The sequence below is a fragment of the Lissotriton helveticus genome, chromosome 7, assembly GCF_964261635.1.
Source record: "Lissotriton helveticus chromosome 7, aLisHel1.1, whole genome shotgun sequence".
Classification (NCBI taxonomy): Eukaryota; Metazoa; Chordata; class Amphibia; order Caudata; family Salamandridae; genus Lissotriton; species Lissotriton helveticus.
In genome coordinates this window covers 1,598,244,986-1,598,262,037 of record NC_136068.1, presented here as the reverse complement: position 1 = coordinate 1,598,262,037, position 17,052 = coordinate 1,598,244,986, and the positions used below count along the sequence as shown (strand labels likewise).

Below are 17,052 nucleotides of genomic sequence, written 5' to 3'. Positions count from 1 at the left end.
CGCAACCACAGCATCACTCAGCGCAACCACAGCATCACTCAGCGCAACCACAGCAGCGCAACCACAGCATCACTCAGCGCAACCACAGCATCACTCAGCGCAACCACAGCATCACTCAGCGCAACCACAGCATCACTCAGCGCAACCACAGCATCACTCAGCGCAACCACAGCATCACTCAGCGCAACCACAGCATCACTCAGCGCAACCACAGCATCACTCAGCGCAACCACAGCATCACTGGTTCAAATATGTTCTCTTAATGTTTCAAGCTTTATTACAAATGTCACAAAAAGATTTTAATATTTCACTTCTGTTCTTGGATTTTCGCCACAATAAAATACACTGAACATAGTGTTCACAAAAGTTATTTACAAAAGTTTAAGCTATTGCCATTATGAATTACAATCACTTTTATTTAAGTATTAATTATTAAAAAAAATTAAAAGCCATTGTTATTTGTAATATCAATACATCCAAGTATTGTAATCTTCATAATACTCTTCCTCATCCTCCCCTTACTTCAAATTCAGGGATGTGGGCTGCTCCAACGGACACTCATTGTGCGAACCATCCTCATCAAGTAGGTAACTTGGTGGGAGAGGAGAGACTTTACTTGGTGATGCATGCTCTGGATGCAAAACTTCTTGAGATCGTGTATACCTTGTTGATGACACCGTCAACAAAGTTGTTGTCGCCTCTGAGGTTATGTTTAACGACAGCGGAAGAGTCTTTGCCAGTGATTTTTCTGTTGAAGACGGTGTTTTCGTAGACAACGCGCTTGTCAACGGTGTCCTCTTAGACTACATCTTTGCCGACGGGATCATTGTCAACAGTGTCATCGTTGTGATTGTCGTCGGTGGCATGTCAAAGTTATAGTCGTCGTCGCTGGTATTTTCAATGGCAATGAGTTTGTCTGCGACATTTTTTAAAGCCAGTTTAGATTTTATCGTCAACGGTTCTGAGGAGGATTTTCCTGAGCATAAAGCAAAGTTTGAGGAAGGAGTGGTAGGCTCTGACCTCGTAGTTTCTGAGGAGGTCTCTTCTTTTTTCTCCCTGTGAGAACTGTCTTTGAAGACTCATGATGAGCCTTTTTTAAGGCTTTCCTAGATCACTTGGATAACTCTTGGTCACGCGACCTCTTGCTTTTCTGTGAGCTTTCTCGAAAGCAAGTTGAATGCTCACTATCCACTACCTCAGAAAGAACAATCTTTCTTGTTTTAGATTTCTGCAGCCATAAGAGAAACCTCCCTTCCATATCCTAAAGCGTTTTGGAGGAAAAGGTGCATCACATTTTACAAAGTTTTACCTTGTGGGCAGTAAATACAATCCTTATTTGGGTCTTCAGCATAAAGTCTCTTTTTCCCACAAGTTTCACAGGGTCTGAACAGTCCCTTCTTTAATGGCTCCAACATATTAATATTCAGTATCTGGTAGAGGTAGGTTAAAGCTGCTTCAGAGGAGTAATATTGTTGAAGAATTTAGCAGAGCTCAGGGAGACACACTGCACACGACGTGCTGTAGAAAATCTGAGGGAAGAGGCCCCTGTGGTGAGTGTTCTAGAGGTTGCTGTCACCTGATTAGTTGAAGTTCCATTTCTTTTAACTGATGTGGATGAGCTAATCAAATGAATGTTTTTTTTAGCTATTTTAGCCTATGTGTTCTTTATTGTACTGCTTTGAAGGTGTTGTGGGACTCCCACTTCGAAGACGGGTAACAATTCAATCATGTGAATCTATTAAAGATCCAATACCAGAGAAATTAAGTTAAAAAATAATGCAATATAAGGAGTAGTTTCTTACCTGTAACTCCAGTTCTGTAGTAGGGGTATCTCTGTTATAGTCATAATCTAGTGAATAGTCCCGCCCATGTGCAAGGGACCCGGAGCAATCAAAAATAATCTGTCTTCTTTGCAGTCCTGCATAGACACTTAAGAGAAAATCAAAGATAAATAATGCAGCCTATAATTACAAGGCTACACTGGCCAGTACTTCAACTTAATGTGAAAAGGATAGCCAAATAAAATAACATTTTACACATATTGCCAAGTTTTACCCATAGAGAAACTTCCCTTCACCAAAATCCTTGAAATGATAGAGAGAAAGGGTTGGACAGACAAGCCCCCATAGGCTGCCATTATGTGTCTGAAAAAGGGGTACCGTGCTTTTAAGGAACTCTCCAGAGACCCTCGGTATCCCAGGATGCACAGCCAAAGTCCTTTTACTTTCAGTTCTTTTTGAAGGTGTATAAAGCAAGGCCTGTAGCATACAGTACATTATAATGTTCTCCTCCGGGGAGGAGGGCGGGCGCTTATGACTATAACAGAGATACCCCTACTACAGAAGGCATACTTACCAGTATGCATCTGTTCTAGGCATGTAGGGCTGCTGACATTCATATCTTAGCATAGATCGCCGCCTAGTGTTGGGTCCGGATGTTTGCACCTTGTTGTCTTGGAAGAGTCTTCGAAGTATCACGAGATAGGTGACTCCTCCCCTGGACTACAGTGCGCATGGGAATCTTCTCCATCTTCCGATTGTTTTTTGCCATTGTGGCAAAGATGGAGTATAGTAAAGTAAGAGATGACCATGTAAATGTATGTAAAGAAGATAACCATGCAGCTGTGACAGGCACCAGGGAGGAGGGTGGGCGAAATGAATGTCAGCAGCCCTACATGCCAAGAACAGATGCATATTGGTAAGTAGCATTTGCCGTTCGAGGCATGTGGGCTGCTGAATTCATATCTTAGCATAGACTGTATAGCAGTTTCTCCTCTAGTGGTGGTCGCCTGTATCAGCTGCAGTGGTTTGAAATAGAGTTTTAAGGACAGCCTGGCCTACAGCAGCTTGTTGTTTGGCTTGCACGTCAACACAGTAGTGTTTAGTGAAAGTGTGTATGGTGGACCATGTAGCTGCCCTACATATGTCTTCTAAGGGAATATTTCCTAGGAAAGCCATGGATGCCCCCATTTTACGCGTTGAGTCTGCTTTAGGGGGAACTGTTAAAGTGCGCTTTGCTTTTTGATAGCATATTTGAGTGCATTTAACTATCCATCTGGCTACTCCGGCTTTGGAAATGGGATTACCCTTATGTTGTGGTGAAAAAGCGATAAATAGTTGCTTTGTTTTCCTGAATGATTTTGTTCTGTCAACGTAATATAAGAGAGCTATTCTAACGTCTAGTGCGTGTAGGACTCTTTCAGCTACAGATTGCAGGTTTTGAAAGAAAACTGGCAATTCTGTGGACTGATTGATATGGAAAGTGGATATAACTTTTGGCATACATGTAGGGTTTGTACACAGCACTACTTTATTGTGGTGAATTTGCATGAAAGGTTCCTGAATGGTTAGTGCCTGTAGCTCACTCACTCGTCTGAGGGAGGTAATAGCGATTAAAAATGCCACCTTCCATGTTAAGAATTGTAGTTCACATGAATGAAGTGGTTCGAAGGGAGGTCCCATGAGTCTGGTAAGTACTATGTTTAAGTTCCAGACTGGAGATGGTGGATGCTTTGGAGGGATAATTCTTTTAAGTCCTTCCTTAAAAGCTTTGATAGGTGGGATTCTGAATAGGGACACGTGTTGTCTGTTTTGAAGATATGCTGCTATAGCAGCGAGGTGTAGCCTTATGGATGAGTATGCTAGGTTACATTTTTGAAGGTGTAGCAAGTAACAGATTAAATTTTGGATGGAGGCATCCAATGGATTGATTTGATTATTATTACAATAAATAACAAATCTTTTCAATTTAGCTGCGTAACATGATCTGGTGGTGGGACGCCTTGCTTCGTTGATAATGATCATACAATCTGGAGGCAAGTTAAGATATCCAAATTCTAAGACTTCAGGAGCCAGATCGCTAGGTTCATCTAATTGGGATCTGGGTGCCTGATTTCTCCATGGTTCTGCGCTAGCAGTTGTGGCGAGAGGCGCAGTCTTTGGTGAGGAACTACTGAGAGTTCTAGGAGCGTTGTGTACCATGGCTGTCTTGCCCATGTGGGAGCAACCAGGATCATTGTGAGTGACTGTTGCCTTAGTTTGTGTACCACTAATGGAATCATTGGGGTTGGTGGAAAAGCGTACGCAAATCTGCCTGACCAGTTCATCCATATCGCATTGCCTTGAGACAATGGGTGTGGGAACCTGGCGGCGAAGAACGGGCATTTTGAGTTTTCGTTTGTGGCAAACAGATCTATGTCTGGATGTCCCCACTTTTGGCAGAATGGTTGGAGAACTTGAGGATAAATCTCCCATTCGTGTATTTGATGACTGTGTCAGCCTTAGTAGGTCTGCTATCTGGTTGTCTGTCCTTGGGAGGTGTTCTGCCAGGAGATAAATATTCTGAGGAATCGCCCACTTCCATATGCTCTGTGCTAGGTTAGATAGTTGCAAAGAGTGGGTGCCCCCCTGTTTCTGGATGTAGTACATGGCTGTCATGTTGTCCGTCCGAGTCAACACAGTCTTGTTGCACAAGTATTTCAGAAAGGCTCTCATTGCTAGGAATGCTGCCAGTAACTCTAAGTGGTTTATATGTAGAGTCTTTTGTTTGACTGTCCAGAGACCTTGGACTGTATATTGAAGGAGATGGGCTCCCCAACCTGTCAGTGATGCGCCCGCTGTTAATACTACCTGTGGAACCGGCTCTTGGAACAGTCGCCCTTTGGAAAGGTTTTGTGGGTTTCACCGCTGCAGAGAGCGATAAGTGCGACTGTCTACCAACACTAGGTCTTTTAGTTTTCATTGAGCTTGGTTCCACTGGCGTGCTAGGCATTCTTGTAAGGGGCACATTTAAAGCCGAGTACGAGGGATGATGAATATGTAGGAGGCCATCATGCCTATAAGCTGCATGAACACTCAAGCTGGCAGGGAGTGTTGTGGCTGAAATTTTTGAATGAGAGATTTTATGTTGGCTATCCTGGCTGGATTTGGATATGCCTTTGCTATGGAGGTGTCTATTGCTGCTCCCAGATATTGCTGTATGTGGGGGGATTGCAGATGGGATTTTGGGTAATTTATTGAAAATCCTAGACTGTGCAGTAGCTGGATTGTCTGTGAGGTATGGCTGGCACACTGTACGTACGAATTGGCTTTTATGAGCCAATCGTCGAGGTAGGGGAATACATGGATGTGTTGCCTTCTGAGGTGTGCTGCCACTACTGCTAGGCATTTTGTAAACACCCTTGGTGCTGTGTGGTTACCCCGAAGGGGAGGACTTTGAATTGATAGTGCTGACCTTCTATTGTGAACCTGAGGCATTTCATGTGAGCTGGATGTATGGGTATGTGAAGTATGCATTCTTGAGGTCTAATGTTGCTAGGAAGTCGCCTTGCTGGAGTAGTGGAAGTGCTTGTTATAGAGTGATCATATGGAAATGATCTGAGTGAATGTATCCGATCAAAGGTCTGAGGTCCAATATTGGTCTGAGGGAGTCGTCTTTTTTGGGATTGAGGAAGTATAGAGAGTATACCCCTGTCCCTTGATGTTGTAATGGGACTGGCTCTATGGCACCTTTTTCTAGCATGCATTTCACCTCCTGTTGTAACAGCGTGATGTGTTCTTTGGACATTGGACGGTGTTTGGGTGGCATGTTGGGTGGAGTAGATTTGAGTTCCAGGCAGTAACCATACTGGATAATTTGTCTCACCCACCTGTCTGTAGTAATGGCATTCCAGACTGGTAGGAATTGTGTTAATCTTCCTCCGACTGGTGTTAAGTGGTCTGGAGGGAGTGTGAGAAAGTCACTGTTTGGTGGCGGTGGAGGCTCGGGTGTTATTATTACCACGCCCTCTGCCCTTGTTATTGTTTCCTCTATAACCTCCTCTATTGGAGCCTTTATTAAAGGTGCCTTGTGTAGTGCTTTTAAATGATGAAGATGTTTGTGATGTGTTGCCTCTGCCTGAGCCTCGAAAGGAGGTGCGACGTAAAGAGCTCCTAGACTGTTGCAATTGAAGTGCACCCATGGACTTAGCAGTGTCAGTGTCTTTTTTCATCTTTTCTAAGATGGTATCCACCGCAGGTCCAAATAGGAAATCCTGGTTAATAGGTTGATTGAGTATGGTAGATTGCACTTCATTTTTAAAACCTGAAATGCAAAGCCAGGCATGCCGGCGTAGCAATACACTAGGGTTGACAGACCTAGTGGCTGTATCAGCTACATCAAGGGCGCATTTTATGGATGAGTTACTAATGAATTTCCCTTCCTGTATTAGGTCATTAGCTTTTGCCTTATAGGGTTCTGGTAGGTGTTGTAGTAATCCCTCCAGTTTGTCATAGTGTGCTCTGTCATAGCATGCTAGGAGAGCTTGTGTATTGGCAATCCTCCAGGTATTTGCTGCCTGAGAGGCCACTCTTTTCCCTGATGCTGCTAGAATTTTTGACTCCTTGTCAGGAGGGGGAGCATCACCCGTTGTTTGTGAGTTTGCTCTTTTCCTAGCGTTAGACACAACTAGGGAGTCTAGTGGTATTTGAGACCTGATATAAGAGGGTCTGTAGGGGTCAGTTTATATTTCTTTCAATTCTTGGATTGAGGACACGTGCCCTGGCTGGGTCTTTAAATATGTCTGGTGCGTGCTTTAGTACCCCTTTTAGCATAGGGAGTACACGTACACTCTTCTCTGATGTTGGGAAGGTGTTAAATCGGAAATCCTCCACTATAGGGTCAGTGTGCATGTGTACACCATGATACTGAGCTGCTCTGTCCACTAATTGGTTAAAAGCGACAGTGTCGTCAGTAGGAGACGGCTTTGTGGGGTATGGAGTGGGATCGGGTATGGGCTGTGTGTAATCTGTGTCATCAGGGTCATTATGGTAACTCCGTGTGTCATCTGGGTTCCCTGGATCATCAGGTGGTATAAAATCATCTTGAGGATCTTCCCCCATGTCTTCTTCCTGATCATAATCTACAAGTGAAGGAGAATATGGAACATAAGGCATGTTGGGAATGAAAGGAGGTGTGTAAGGTCTTGAAGGGGGTGTGCCAAAATCCTTTTTCTTAGGAGGAACAGGAGAAGGAGATTCAGTGTCCAGTCTTCTTTGTTTGTATTGTAGACTATATGTCCTGTTTCAGGGTCTATATACAGTCTTTGTTGTGGATCTGGGTGAAAGAGTTCTTCCTCCCCTGTCCGTGGCGCCGAAGATGTTGCCTTTTCCGGCTGTATGGCTTTTTTCGGGTCGAGTGTCTCTTTAGGCTGGACGTTTTTATGATGTAAAGCCTTCTTAGGGTCGACGGGCTTTTTCGGCTCAACGCCTTTTTTCAGTTCGACGGCCTTTTCCGGGTCGACGACCTGTTTCGGCTCGACAAACTTTTTCGGCTCGACAGCTTGGTCTTGCATGACGGCTTTTTTCGGCTCGGCAACCTTTTTCGGTTTTACAGCCTTTTTTGGCTCGACGACCTTCTTCGGTTCGACGACCTTCTTCGGTTCGATGACCTTTTTCGGGTCAACGGCTTTTTTCGGCTCGACGACCTTCTTCTGTTCAATGGGCCTTTTCGGCTCGAAGGCTTTCTTTGGCTCGTAGGCCTTTTTTGGTTCGATTGCCTTTTTCGGATTGACGACTTTACTGGGGTCGACGACCTTTTGGGGTTGGGTGGCTTTACTCAGTCCAGGGGTACCGGAAGACTTGGGTGTAGTCTTCGGAGCCGAGCCGGAAGGCGGGGCTTCCGATGCGGTGTTTCGGTCGCGGCTAAAGCTTTTGGGCGATGCTTTGACCGGAGCCTTATGTGGAGGTGGAGGCGGGGTAGGGGCTTTGGTATTCACAGTTTGCCCTGGTGTGATCTGGTCATCAGAGTCCTCGAAAATGTTTTCCGGCTCTGGTGCCTGCCGCGGTATTTCTAGTCGAGCAGCTTTTTGGTTCCGGATAGTCTTTTTGGACCGGAACAGAGCACAAGTTGGACAGTTTTCTTCGTTGTGCTCCGGAGAGAGGCACCTGTTGTCGCTGTGTGGAAATTAGGCTCCACACTCTGGGCATTTTTTGAAAGGGGTCCTTTCCATCAGCAGAAGGTCCACGTGGCGTTGAAAAGGCCCAACGCCCCGCGTCAACGACCGGAGAGAAAAGGAAGTTTTGTCGAGTCGAGGGATACAGAGCGGAAACAATACCATCGAAAGTATAAAGTTTTAGCGTTCGAAAGTTGAAAAACTTCGGTCCCGAAGTTGGAGTTGCCAAAGTGCATCCGAACCCAATGGTGGAAAAAAACAATCTGAAGATGGAGAAAATGCCCATGCGCACTGTAGTCCAGGGGAGGAGTCACCTACCTCTTGATACTTCGAAGACTCTTCCAAGACAACAAGGTGCAAACATCCGGACCCAACACTAGGCGGCGATCTATGCTAAGATATGAATTCAGCAGTCCACATGCCTCGATACCCCTACTACACAACTGGAGTTACAGGACAGAAACTACTCCTTCTGTAGTAGGGTATCTCTTTGTATAGTCATAATCTAGTGAATAGAATGGCAAGCCCATCCCAACAAACCAATCAGGCGGTGGAGGAAAAAGACAACACCACTACTGTGCAAACAGATTTCTCAACGAAGCGTGCCCAACCTGAGCATCTGCCCTGGCATCAGAGTCCAGACAGTAGTGTTTAGCAAAGGTATGGACCGACTTCCAAGTGGCAGCCCTCCAGATATCTACAATGGGAACATTACGTAGCAAAGCCGTTGTAGCTGCTTTGCCCCTGGTAGAATGAGCCTTAGGCTTACCCCCTAAGGTCTTGTTAGCTTTCTGATAACATAACTATACAGGACACAATCCACCTCGAGATGGACTGTTTTGAGGTGGCAAGACCAGCCCTGACCGACCCATAGTTGACAAACAATTGGTCTGACCTACGAATGTCCTTGGTTTTATCCAAGTAGAATTTCAACACCCTTCTGACATCCAGGGAATGAAGAGACCTTTCCGCTGGAGTGGAAGGATTTTGGAAAAACGTAGGTAAAGTTATAGTCTGATTGACATGGAAATCAGAAATCACCTTAGGAAGGAACTTAGGATGAGTACGCATCACAACCTTAGCAGCATGAAATACAGTATAAGGTTCTTGGCAACACAATGCCTGAATCTCACTCACCCTGCGGGCCGATGTAATAGCCACGACGAAAGCCGCCTTCCATGATAAGTGCTGTAGTGTAGCCTTATGAATAGGTTCTAAACGTTCCTTCATCAACCTGGACAGCACCATTTTCAGCTCCCATGAAGGCGAAGGATGCCGAACAGGAGGAAACACTTTCTTCAATCCTTCCAAAAAATCTTTAATCACAGGAATCTGGAAGAGGGATGTCTGTGAAGGGCATTTCCTATACTCAGTTAATGCTGCGAGCAGAACCTTAATAGAATGAAAATTAAGGCCAGATTGAGCCAAATGCAAAAGGTATGGAAGTATGACATCTTCCTTGCAGGTCGTTGGATCATAGTTCTTGAAAGTGCACCAGATGCAGAACCTCTTCTACTTGTAGGCATAGGAAGTCCTAGTGGAAGGTCGCTTAGCCTCCTTGAGTATATCCATGCAATCGTCAGGCAGATTCAGGTGCCCATATTGCACTATCTCAGGAGCCATGCTGCCAAGCTCAACGAGGAGAGGTTGGGGTGTACCATCTGCCCCCCGAACTTTGTGAGAAGGTCCGGCCGACACGGTAGCCGCATGTGGGGAAGAAGAGACCTGTGAAGCAGGTCCGTGAAGCACCACTGTCAGGGCCACTCCGGAGCAATGAGGATCATCCGTGCTCTGGACTGGGGCAGCTTGATGAGTACCGCCGGAATCAGGGGAATGGGCGGAAAAGCGTACAGAAAGCCGTTTGACCAGCTGATCCATAGCACGTTCCCCAGAGTCCCCGGTTGGTAGTACTGGAGGCGAAGTCTTGGCATTTTCTGTTTTCGGCAGTGGCGAACAGATCTACGTCTGGAGTGCCCCACCTGTCGAAGATGTTTCCTAGCACCTCGTCGTTTAGGACCCACTCGTGGTTTTCTTGCACCAATCTGCTCAGTGCATCCGCTTGAGCATTCTACACACCTGGCAGATGGGTAGCCGTTATCGTCAGTCCTCTGGCTAGCAGCCAGTGCCAGATCGCCTGCGCTTCTTGTGACCGTGTGCGCGATCTCGAGCCCCCTGCTTGTTGAGGTAATACATTGTGGTCGTATTGTCCGTCTGTACAAGCAAGGAGTTGGTCTCGAAGGATGGATGAAAGGCCTTCAGTGCCAAGTGAACAGCTCGGAGTTCTAGGAAATTGATGTGATACGTGGATTCCACCGGGGACCATGTTCCCTGGATCTGTAGATGGTCTGAATGCGCTCCCCAGCCGTGGAGAGAAGCATCCGTGACGATAGTCTGAATGGGAATGTCCTTGTGGAATGGAACCCCCTTGAGGAGATTCTCGGCGGAGCACCACCATCTCAGGGACTGTTGAGCGTTAAGGGACATCCGGATCCTGTCGTCCCAGCTCCCCCGCTTCTGGTCCCACTGATCCTCCAGACATTCCTGCAGCGGCCTCATATGAAGGCGTGCGTGAGGCGTGAGGAAGATGCAAGAGGCCATCGACCCCAGTAGAGAAGACACCGTCCTCACTGTCGTAGATGGAACAGCTAGGAGAACCTGAGCCTTCCGAAGAATCGATAAGCGTCGCTCCTCCGAAGGAGACACGCTTGCTGAAAGAGTATCAATGGAGGCTCCCAAGCACTGTAGGCACTGGACAGGTGTCGGAACAGACTTGGACATGTTTATGTGCAACCCCAGTTGGTTCAACAGAACGGCCATCCTGTTGAAGAGCAATTGCGCTTCCTGGAAGGTGGAGGCTTTGATCAACCAGGCGTCCAGGTACGGGTAGACAAACACATTGTTCTTTCTCAGGTGCGCTGCCACCACTGCCATGCATTTTGAGAAAGTCCTGGGTGCAGACATCAGTCCAAACGGTAGTACGGTGTACTGATAGTGATTGGTGCCGACTAGAAAGCGCAGGAACTTCCGGTGTTTCCGTGCAATGGGCACATGGAAGTACGCATCCTGTAGATCTATTGCGCAAAGCCAGTCTCCTCTTTGCAGCTGAGAATAAATCTTGTGCAAAGACAGCATGCAAAATTTCTCTCTGCGAACCCATTTGTTTGCTTGTCGCAAATCCAGAATGGGCCTGAACTCGTTCTTGTCCTTCTTGCGCACCAGGAAGAACCATGAGTAAAGACCCTTTCCCCTTTGAGACAAAGGGACGTCTTCTATCGCCCTTTTTCTTAACAGGGTATCGGCCTCCGCTTGGAGCTCGCGCAGCTGGAACTGCGAGCGAACCGGTGGAATTGCTGGAGGAAGGCTGACAAAACGAAGTCTGTATCCATTGCAAACAATATTCAGCACCCACTTGTCCTGAGTAATTTTTCTCCACTCTGCCAGGTAATTTTGTATGCTTCCCTCCACCGGAGCGGGTAACGGACGAAGGGGAAGTAGCACCTCAGGGCTTAGACCCAGCCAGGCCCTTGTTCGCCGAGGAGGACTGCTGGCCGCCTCTGCCCCTCTGACGCTTCTGGAAAGGCTGCCACTGGTACTGCTGCTGCTGTTGTTGCTGCTGGCCAGCTTGACGACCTTGTCCTCGCTTCTGGGAACCATACCTCCTCTGGAACGGACGGAAGGACTTCCGTTGTTCCTTTGGTTTCTCCAAACCAACGGCCTTCAATATATCTACTTCTGCCTTCATGGGGGCCACCTCCTCATCCGCATGCGTCCCGAAGTGCGTTGATCCAGAGAACGGCAAATTTGCGACTTTCTGCTGCGCCTCCTGTTTGAGAGAGGTAAGGCGCAACCAGGAATGGCGTCTTAAATTAATGCCATGGCAATAAACATGAGCCGCCAGGAGACAGGCGTCCGCCGCAGAGCTGATGACTTGATTGGAGACCATCATGCCCTCGTTCAATATCTCCTGGAAGTCTTCCCTCCTATTCCTCGGGAGGAGCTCAATAAACTGTTGCAGAGACTCCCACAAAGCACGGTCATAGCGACCCAAGAGCGCTGAGGCACTCGCCGTTTTCATTGATGTGGCAGCCGTATTGCAAACCTTCCGTCCGGCTGAGTCCATCTGACGGCTCTCCTTGTCCGGAGGCTCCGTAGAAGACGGAGCAGTAGCATGCTGTTTCTTGGCTGCTGTCACCATGACAGAATCCGGTACAGGATCTGACCTCAAGAACGCCGGATCAGAATCCGGGTTGCCTGTACTTCTTTTGCAGCCGAGATGGAGCAGACTTCACAGAAGCTGGGGTCAGAAACAGCTCCATGGCCGGTTCCTCCAGTCCTGGCACCAAGGGCAACAACGGTCGAGAGAGATGGCGTTTGTGCAAAGTCTCAAAGATCACAGAGGTAGATGGTGTGGGTACCGTCAAGGTGATCCCTAACTTCGCTGCCCCCCTCAGCACGACCTCCTGAAATGTCAAATGTCGTCCACAGGTGACACTCTCGTAGGAGGGGAATCCGATAATGTTGGAGAATATCTCCTGTCACTCGAGGAGCCCGTGTAACGGGACCGCGACCTGTCCCTCCGATGGAGATGACGGGACCCTGTGGAGGAGCGGTGTCTACTGAGACTGTGATCCCTTCCTCTAGTCCTTGATCTAGATCTCCTGGGCTTCGCCGGAGCCGCCGGTCTTGGAGGAGGCAGAAGCGGAGGAGTCGGAGCCGGAACTTTAGGCCGAGGTTGTGGAGGTCGGGGAGGCAGTGGAAGAGGAGGCAGGAGCGGTGTAGGAGGCGGTGGAAGTGGAGGAGTAGGAGGAGGAAGCTGCGGAGGCATCCTCGGAGGCAGTGGAGGAGGCGTAGGCGTCCTGGGCCTAGAAGGTGAGTAGGTCCGTGAATACTCCGATTCCGATGACCTCACCACTGTCCTCTTCTTCTGAGCAGGCCTCGAAGAAGATGTTCTGGAGGCAGACCACTTTTCGGCCGAGCGCCGGCGGTGCCGCGACCGGGAGCTCGCCGGTGAAGACGACAGACTGACCAATGAGGCAGGGGACACTGTCCTGGTCCTTGAACGTCTTCTCCACGTCGATTTTTCCTTCCTAGACGTCGACCTCTACAACTTTCTACTTCTCGACGTCGATGCACTCCTCGACGTCGACTCCTGGACTCATCTAGACTTCGATGGTGTGTCGACGCCGGTGAAGTCCTCAACGTCGACCTCGTCCGAGGTCTCGACGTCCTGCCCCTCGACGTCGAACGGCGACGCCGCTTGGACCCAGAGCTCTGGGTCGACGGGGAGCAGATGGTGGTCATACCTCTCGACGCCGATGTCGAAGCTATCGACGTTGACTGGGATCTGTGCCTTTTCTTGACTGGGGAGCCCACCAGAGGCTGAAGCACGGGCAGAGGACGGTGACTGAGTCCCTCCATAGTCCCACCTGGTTCTTTATGTCTCCTCTGCTCCAGGCCTTGGAGACGAATCTTCTACCTGTCACGCAGGGTCCTCCTGGAGAAAGAGTGACAGATATCACAGGAGTCAGGGAGACAGAGTATGCATACTCTGTGGGGTTCAGATTTAGCCTTCTTCCTACCACACTCAAGGCACCTGTTGAATAAAGCTGGCATTTTCGTCAGAAAGAGGTGGTAAAACTGGTTAAAAAACACAGCAAATGGAAGAGGAAGACCCCAGATGTCGAGTGAAACACTCAAAACACTGGAAAAGTGCCAAAAATTGAAGAAATACCCAAAAAGGGAGAGCTCAATGCTCCAGGGTCCTGCTAGCAGGAGCCGGAATAAAGAACTGAAAGTAAAAGGATTTGGGCTATGCATCCTGGGATACCGAGGGTCTCTGGAGAGTTCCTTAAAGGCACAATATCCCTTTTTTCAGAAACATAATGGCAGCCTATGGGGGCTTGTCTGTCCAACCCTTCCTCTCGATCATTTCAAGGATTTTGGTGAAGGGAAGTTTCTCTATGGGTGAAACTTGGCAATATGTGTAAAATTTGATTTTATTTGGCTATCCTTTTCACTTTATTTTCTCTTAAGTTTCTACGCAGGACTGCAAAGAAGACAGCTTAAGAGATTATTTTTGATTGCTCCGGGGTCCCCGCACATGGGCGGGACTATTCACTAGATTATGACTATACACAGAGATCGCCTACTACAGAAACTGATCACCATCGACTATGACCTTCGGTAGATCAATTTAATTATCCCCAAGTAACTCCCAAGATACATTTTACACAAATCCATTTTGAGAAGTGCTTTAAACCTAAGGTGTTTGCTACTAAATAATAATGATTTTCTGAACAAATTTAAAGTAAGCCATTCTTTTATTTGTATGACCCTAGTCTCATTTCTGGCTCGGCTTTGGCTGCCAAGAGAACCAAACAGGGGGTTTAAGCCTCAGGTGCATTAAATCTGCCAAATGCCCCAAAACTTAGCATTCCATTTAAAGTTGGATTGCTTCTGACAAAAGGTGGTGTTCAATAAAGAAAAGGGGAAATCATTCCAATTAAAGTTCTAGTGCCTGTGAATTGACCAGTGGGGATTCAGTTCATGGAGGGCAGTTACTATTAGTCAAACTGTCAGTGACTCCTGCGGCTGCTGTTCCTCGCCAAGCAGAGTCTCCTTGGACTTTAATACATTAGCTGCTTTGCGCTATCTCTATAGGTTGGAGTCTCTGCACCTGACCAAATTTCCTCAAGCAGCAGGCCACCTATCCAAAAGAGACTCCCCTCCTCAAGCTCAAGGCCATCACCGTTATGAATAAATCATCTTTTGTTGCAATCCCTGAACTCTCTGAGAAATATTACTTAGACTACTGTGCAGTGCCTCTATAAAATAGTCCTTGGGCTATAGTCTTTCTTCAGCTTTCAGGAGCAGATTATACCAACCTATTGTCATGATGAAACCTCTTTAGTATGCATTTGCTTACCTGCCCTATGAAAATCATCTTTGCTGTAGGTGAAGTCCTTGAGGAATGTGATGCATTCTGTCTCATGGTTATAACGTCTGGCAGTTTCCAGCAGCATGATCTGTCAAAATAAAAAAATATGTATGCAAATGGAGATGTAAGCAGGCTTCCAACTATGGTAAACCGAGTGGCTTCTGACCATCAGCGATTCCATCAAACATAATTTTCTTACAGAGGAACCCTAACCAAGATCTGACCCTAAGCAGCCAAAACAGTTTCTGATCTCATACAACACAAGTCACATCCAATCTCAGGCACTACGAGTCGATTTTTCTCCTGTTCCATTTCTGTAACAGCATGTGACATTTGTTACACCGAGAATGAGGGGACAGAAGAGGCAGTGTACATCAAGAGGCCAAAAATTGACCGCTGTTGCTAGACACAAGCAAATGACAATGGGAAAGCACACACAATGCAGCACTTCTTAAAGAGACCATACCTCTATGAGAATATTAGGAGACCTTCCTGCAAGCCTCCCAAAGATCAAACTGCAACAGGAAACATACAAATGCGGGGGCAGCTGCTCCGCAATGGCTGAGGAGCGTTGCCCCACTGGCTCAGAGCCAGCAGCTGAAAAATAAAACAATATGTTATTATTGTTTTATTTATTTTTCAGCTGCTGGGAGAGCCAGTGTGTGTAGGGAGCGGCGGGCCGGGCCATGGGAGAGGCGCATGTGTGTTTGGCCGGCCATCTTAAGCCGGCCAAACACACATGCGCAGTTAGGTTTCTCCAAGCCAGCTGCATTGCACAGCTGGGTTGGAGAAACAGCGAGCATTAAACCAGCCCGCTCAGGCTAATCCCCCTGCTGCTCTCAAAGAAAGAGAGCAGAGCAGGGATTGCACAGGGAGTCTCTGCTGCTGTCCCAGTGTCTGCTGGAACCAGGAAGCAGGGGAAGACCGAGGCGCTAAGCAGCTTAAGGTAAGCCCTTTTCATTTTAGGTCTCTCCTAGGCAGCGCTTGTGCTGTCTCTTTGAGACATGCTGTATTCAGGTATGGACTTGAAACTCTGCCCACTTTTCAACCATATTTTTCATTGGCATGCATCATTGCCCTTTGTAAATGTTGGCTTCTGATTTGTTATTAGGCTTTTTAGTCCCCCCTAGCACCTCCCTATCTTCTTTTGCCTCCAATGAGGACTGGCCCTCTTACATGTGTATTTACTCCGTACCTTTCATTAACAGTTCGGAGAACTACTTACTTAATGTACACAGCACTCAGGGAAGCCAGCTGTTTCCTGCCTATCACGCTTGGCATTTACGTTTCTTGCTTTCCTACTCATCAGGATGCTCCCAAGGGCATCTGTTCCTGCACTTCCCCCTCCCCTGTTATGTTTACTTAGAATTGCTCCGGCACCCTTTGTTTCAGATGGTTTGCTGCTTGCCCGCCCCAACCGTGTTTTTTTCTCTCCTCACCCACCCACCAACACTACTTGATGCTGTTTATTTTTTTTAAAATTGTTTAGATCCCGGCAGGAGATGAAGGGAGCCGACGCCGAGGCTCGTACACTGGTCCCCAGCTCCCAAGTCGGCAGCTCTAACAGCTGAACCATATCATGTGAATGTCATTTCTCAAAATACATGACTATGTACATTTCTACGCTATTTTTCCTGAAAAACGACTGTTCAATAAGGTCTTTGGTATTCATTTACCATCGCCGATACAGCCTGGAAGTGCAAGGAAGAGGTGGGGAAACAGAGCAGCGGCGCTGGAAAAAGGCTCAGCCCCTACCCCACCCCTCCCCCTAAGCTCTGAAACCTAAAGAGTAGCTTAGGTATAGGGGATGTGGTGTCGATGGTAGGGCCTAATGCAGAGCGCAACAAAAAACACTCGTAGCCACTAGTACCATAGTGGCCAGATCACTGAACCACGCCCGGAACACCGGGATTTTTTATTAACTCCTTCACGTTCAACTGGTGCACGCCAGTTCTAACCATCTGCACCACGTATATAGGGGTCGTGGTCGCTTCCCCCTGTGCATTTATAATTAGTGGACTCGTCCTAAACTTTGGCAACACTACATTCCTCCTTTACCAAGAAAAGTCAAGAATAAAAGGAACCCAACAGGGGAAACCGAAAACTCAACCAAATTTGGAGTTCTCAGGGCAGTCCCAGTTCGTAATACACACATTGTAACATTTGCTTACTTGGTCTCAGGATA

General features: G+C 47.5%; 1 protein-coding gene across 2 annotated transcripts in view; it reads right to left on the bottom strand.

Moving 5' to 3' along the window:
• The window catches only part of LOC144770570 (oxysterols receptor LXR-beta-like), a 261,625-nt gene that overhangs the window by 96,447 nt on the left and 148,126 nt on the right, over positions 1-17,052 (bottom strand). For both annotated transcript variants that reach the window (XM_078655205.1, XM_078655206.1), the window contains exon 8: positions 14,856-14,955. In XM_078655205.1, the coding sequence (XP_078511331.1) occupies positions 14,856-14,955 (100 nt within the window). The remainder of the gene's footprint in view (positions 1-14,855; positions 14,956-17,052) is intronic.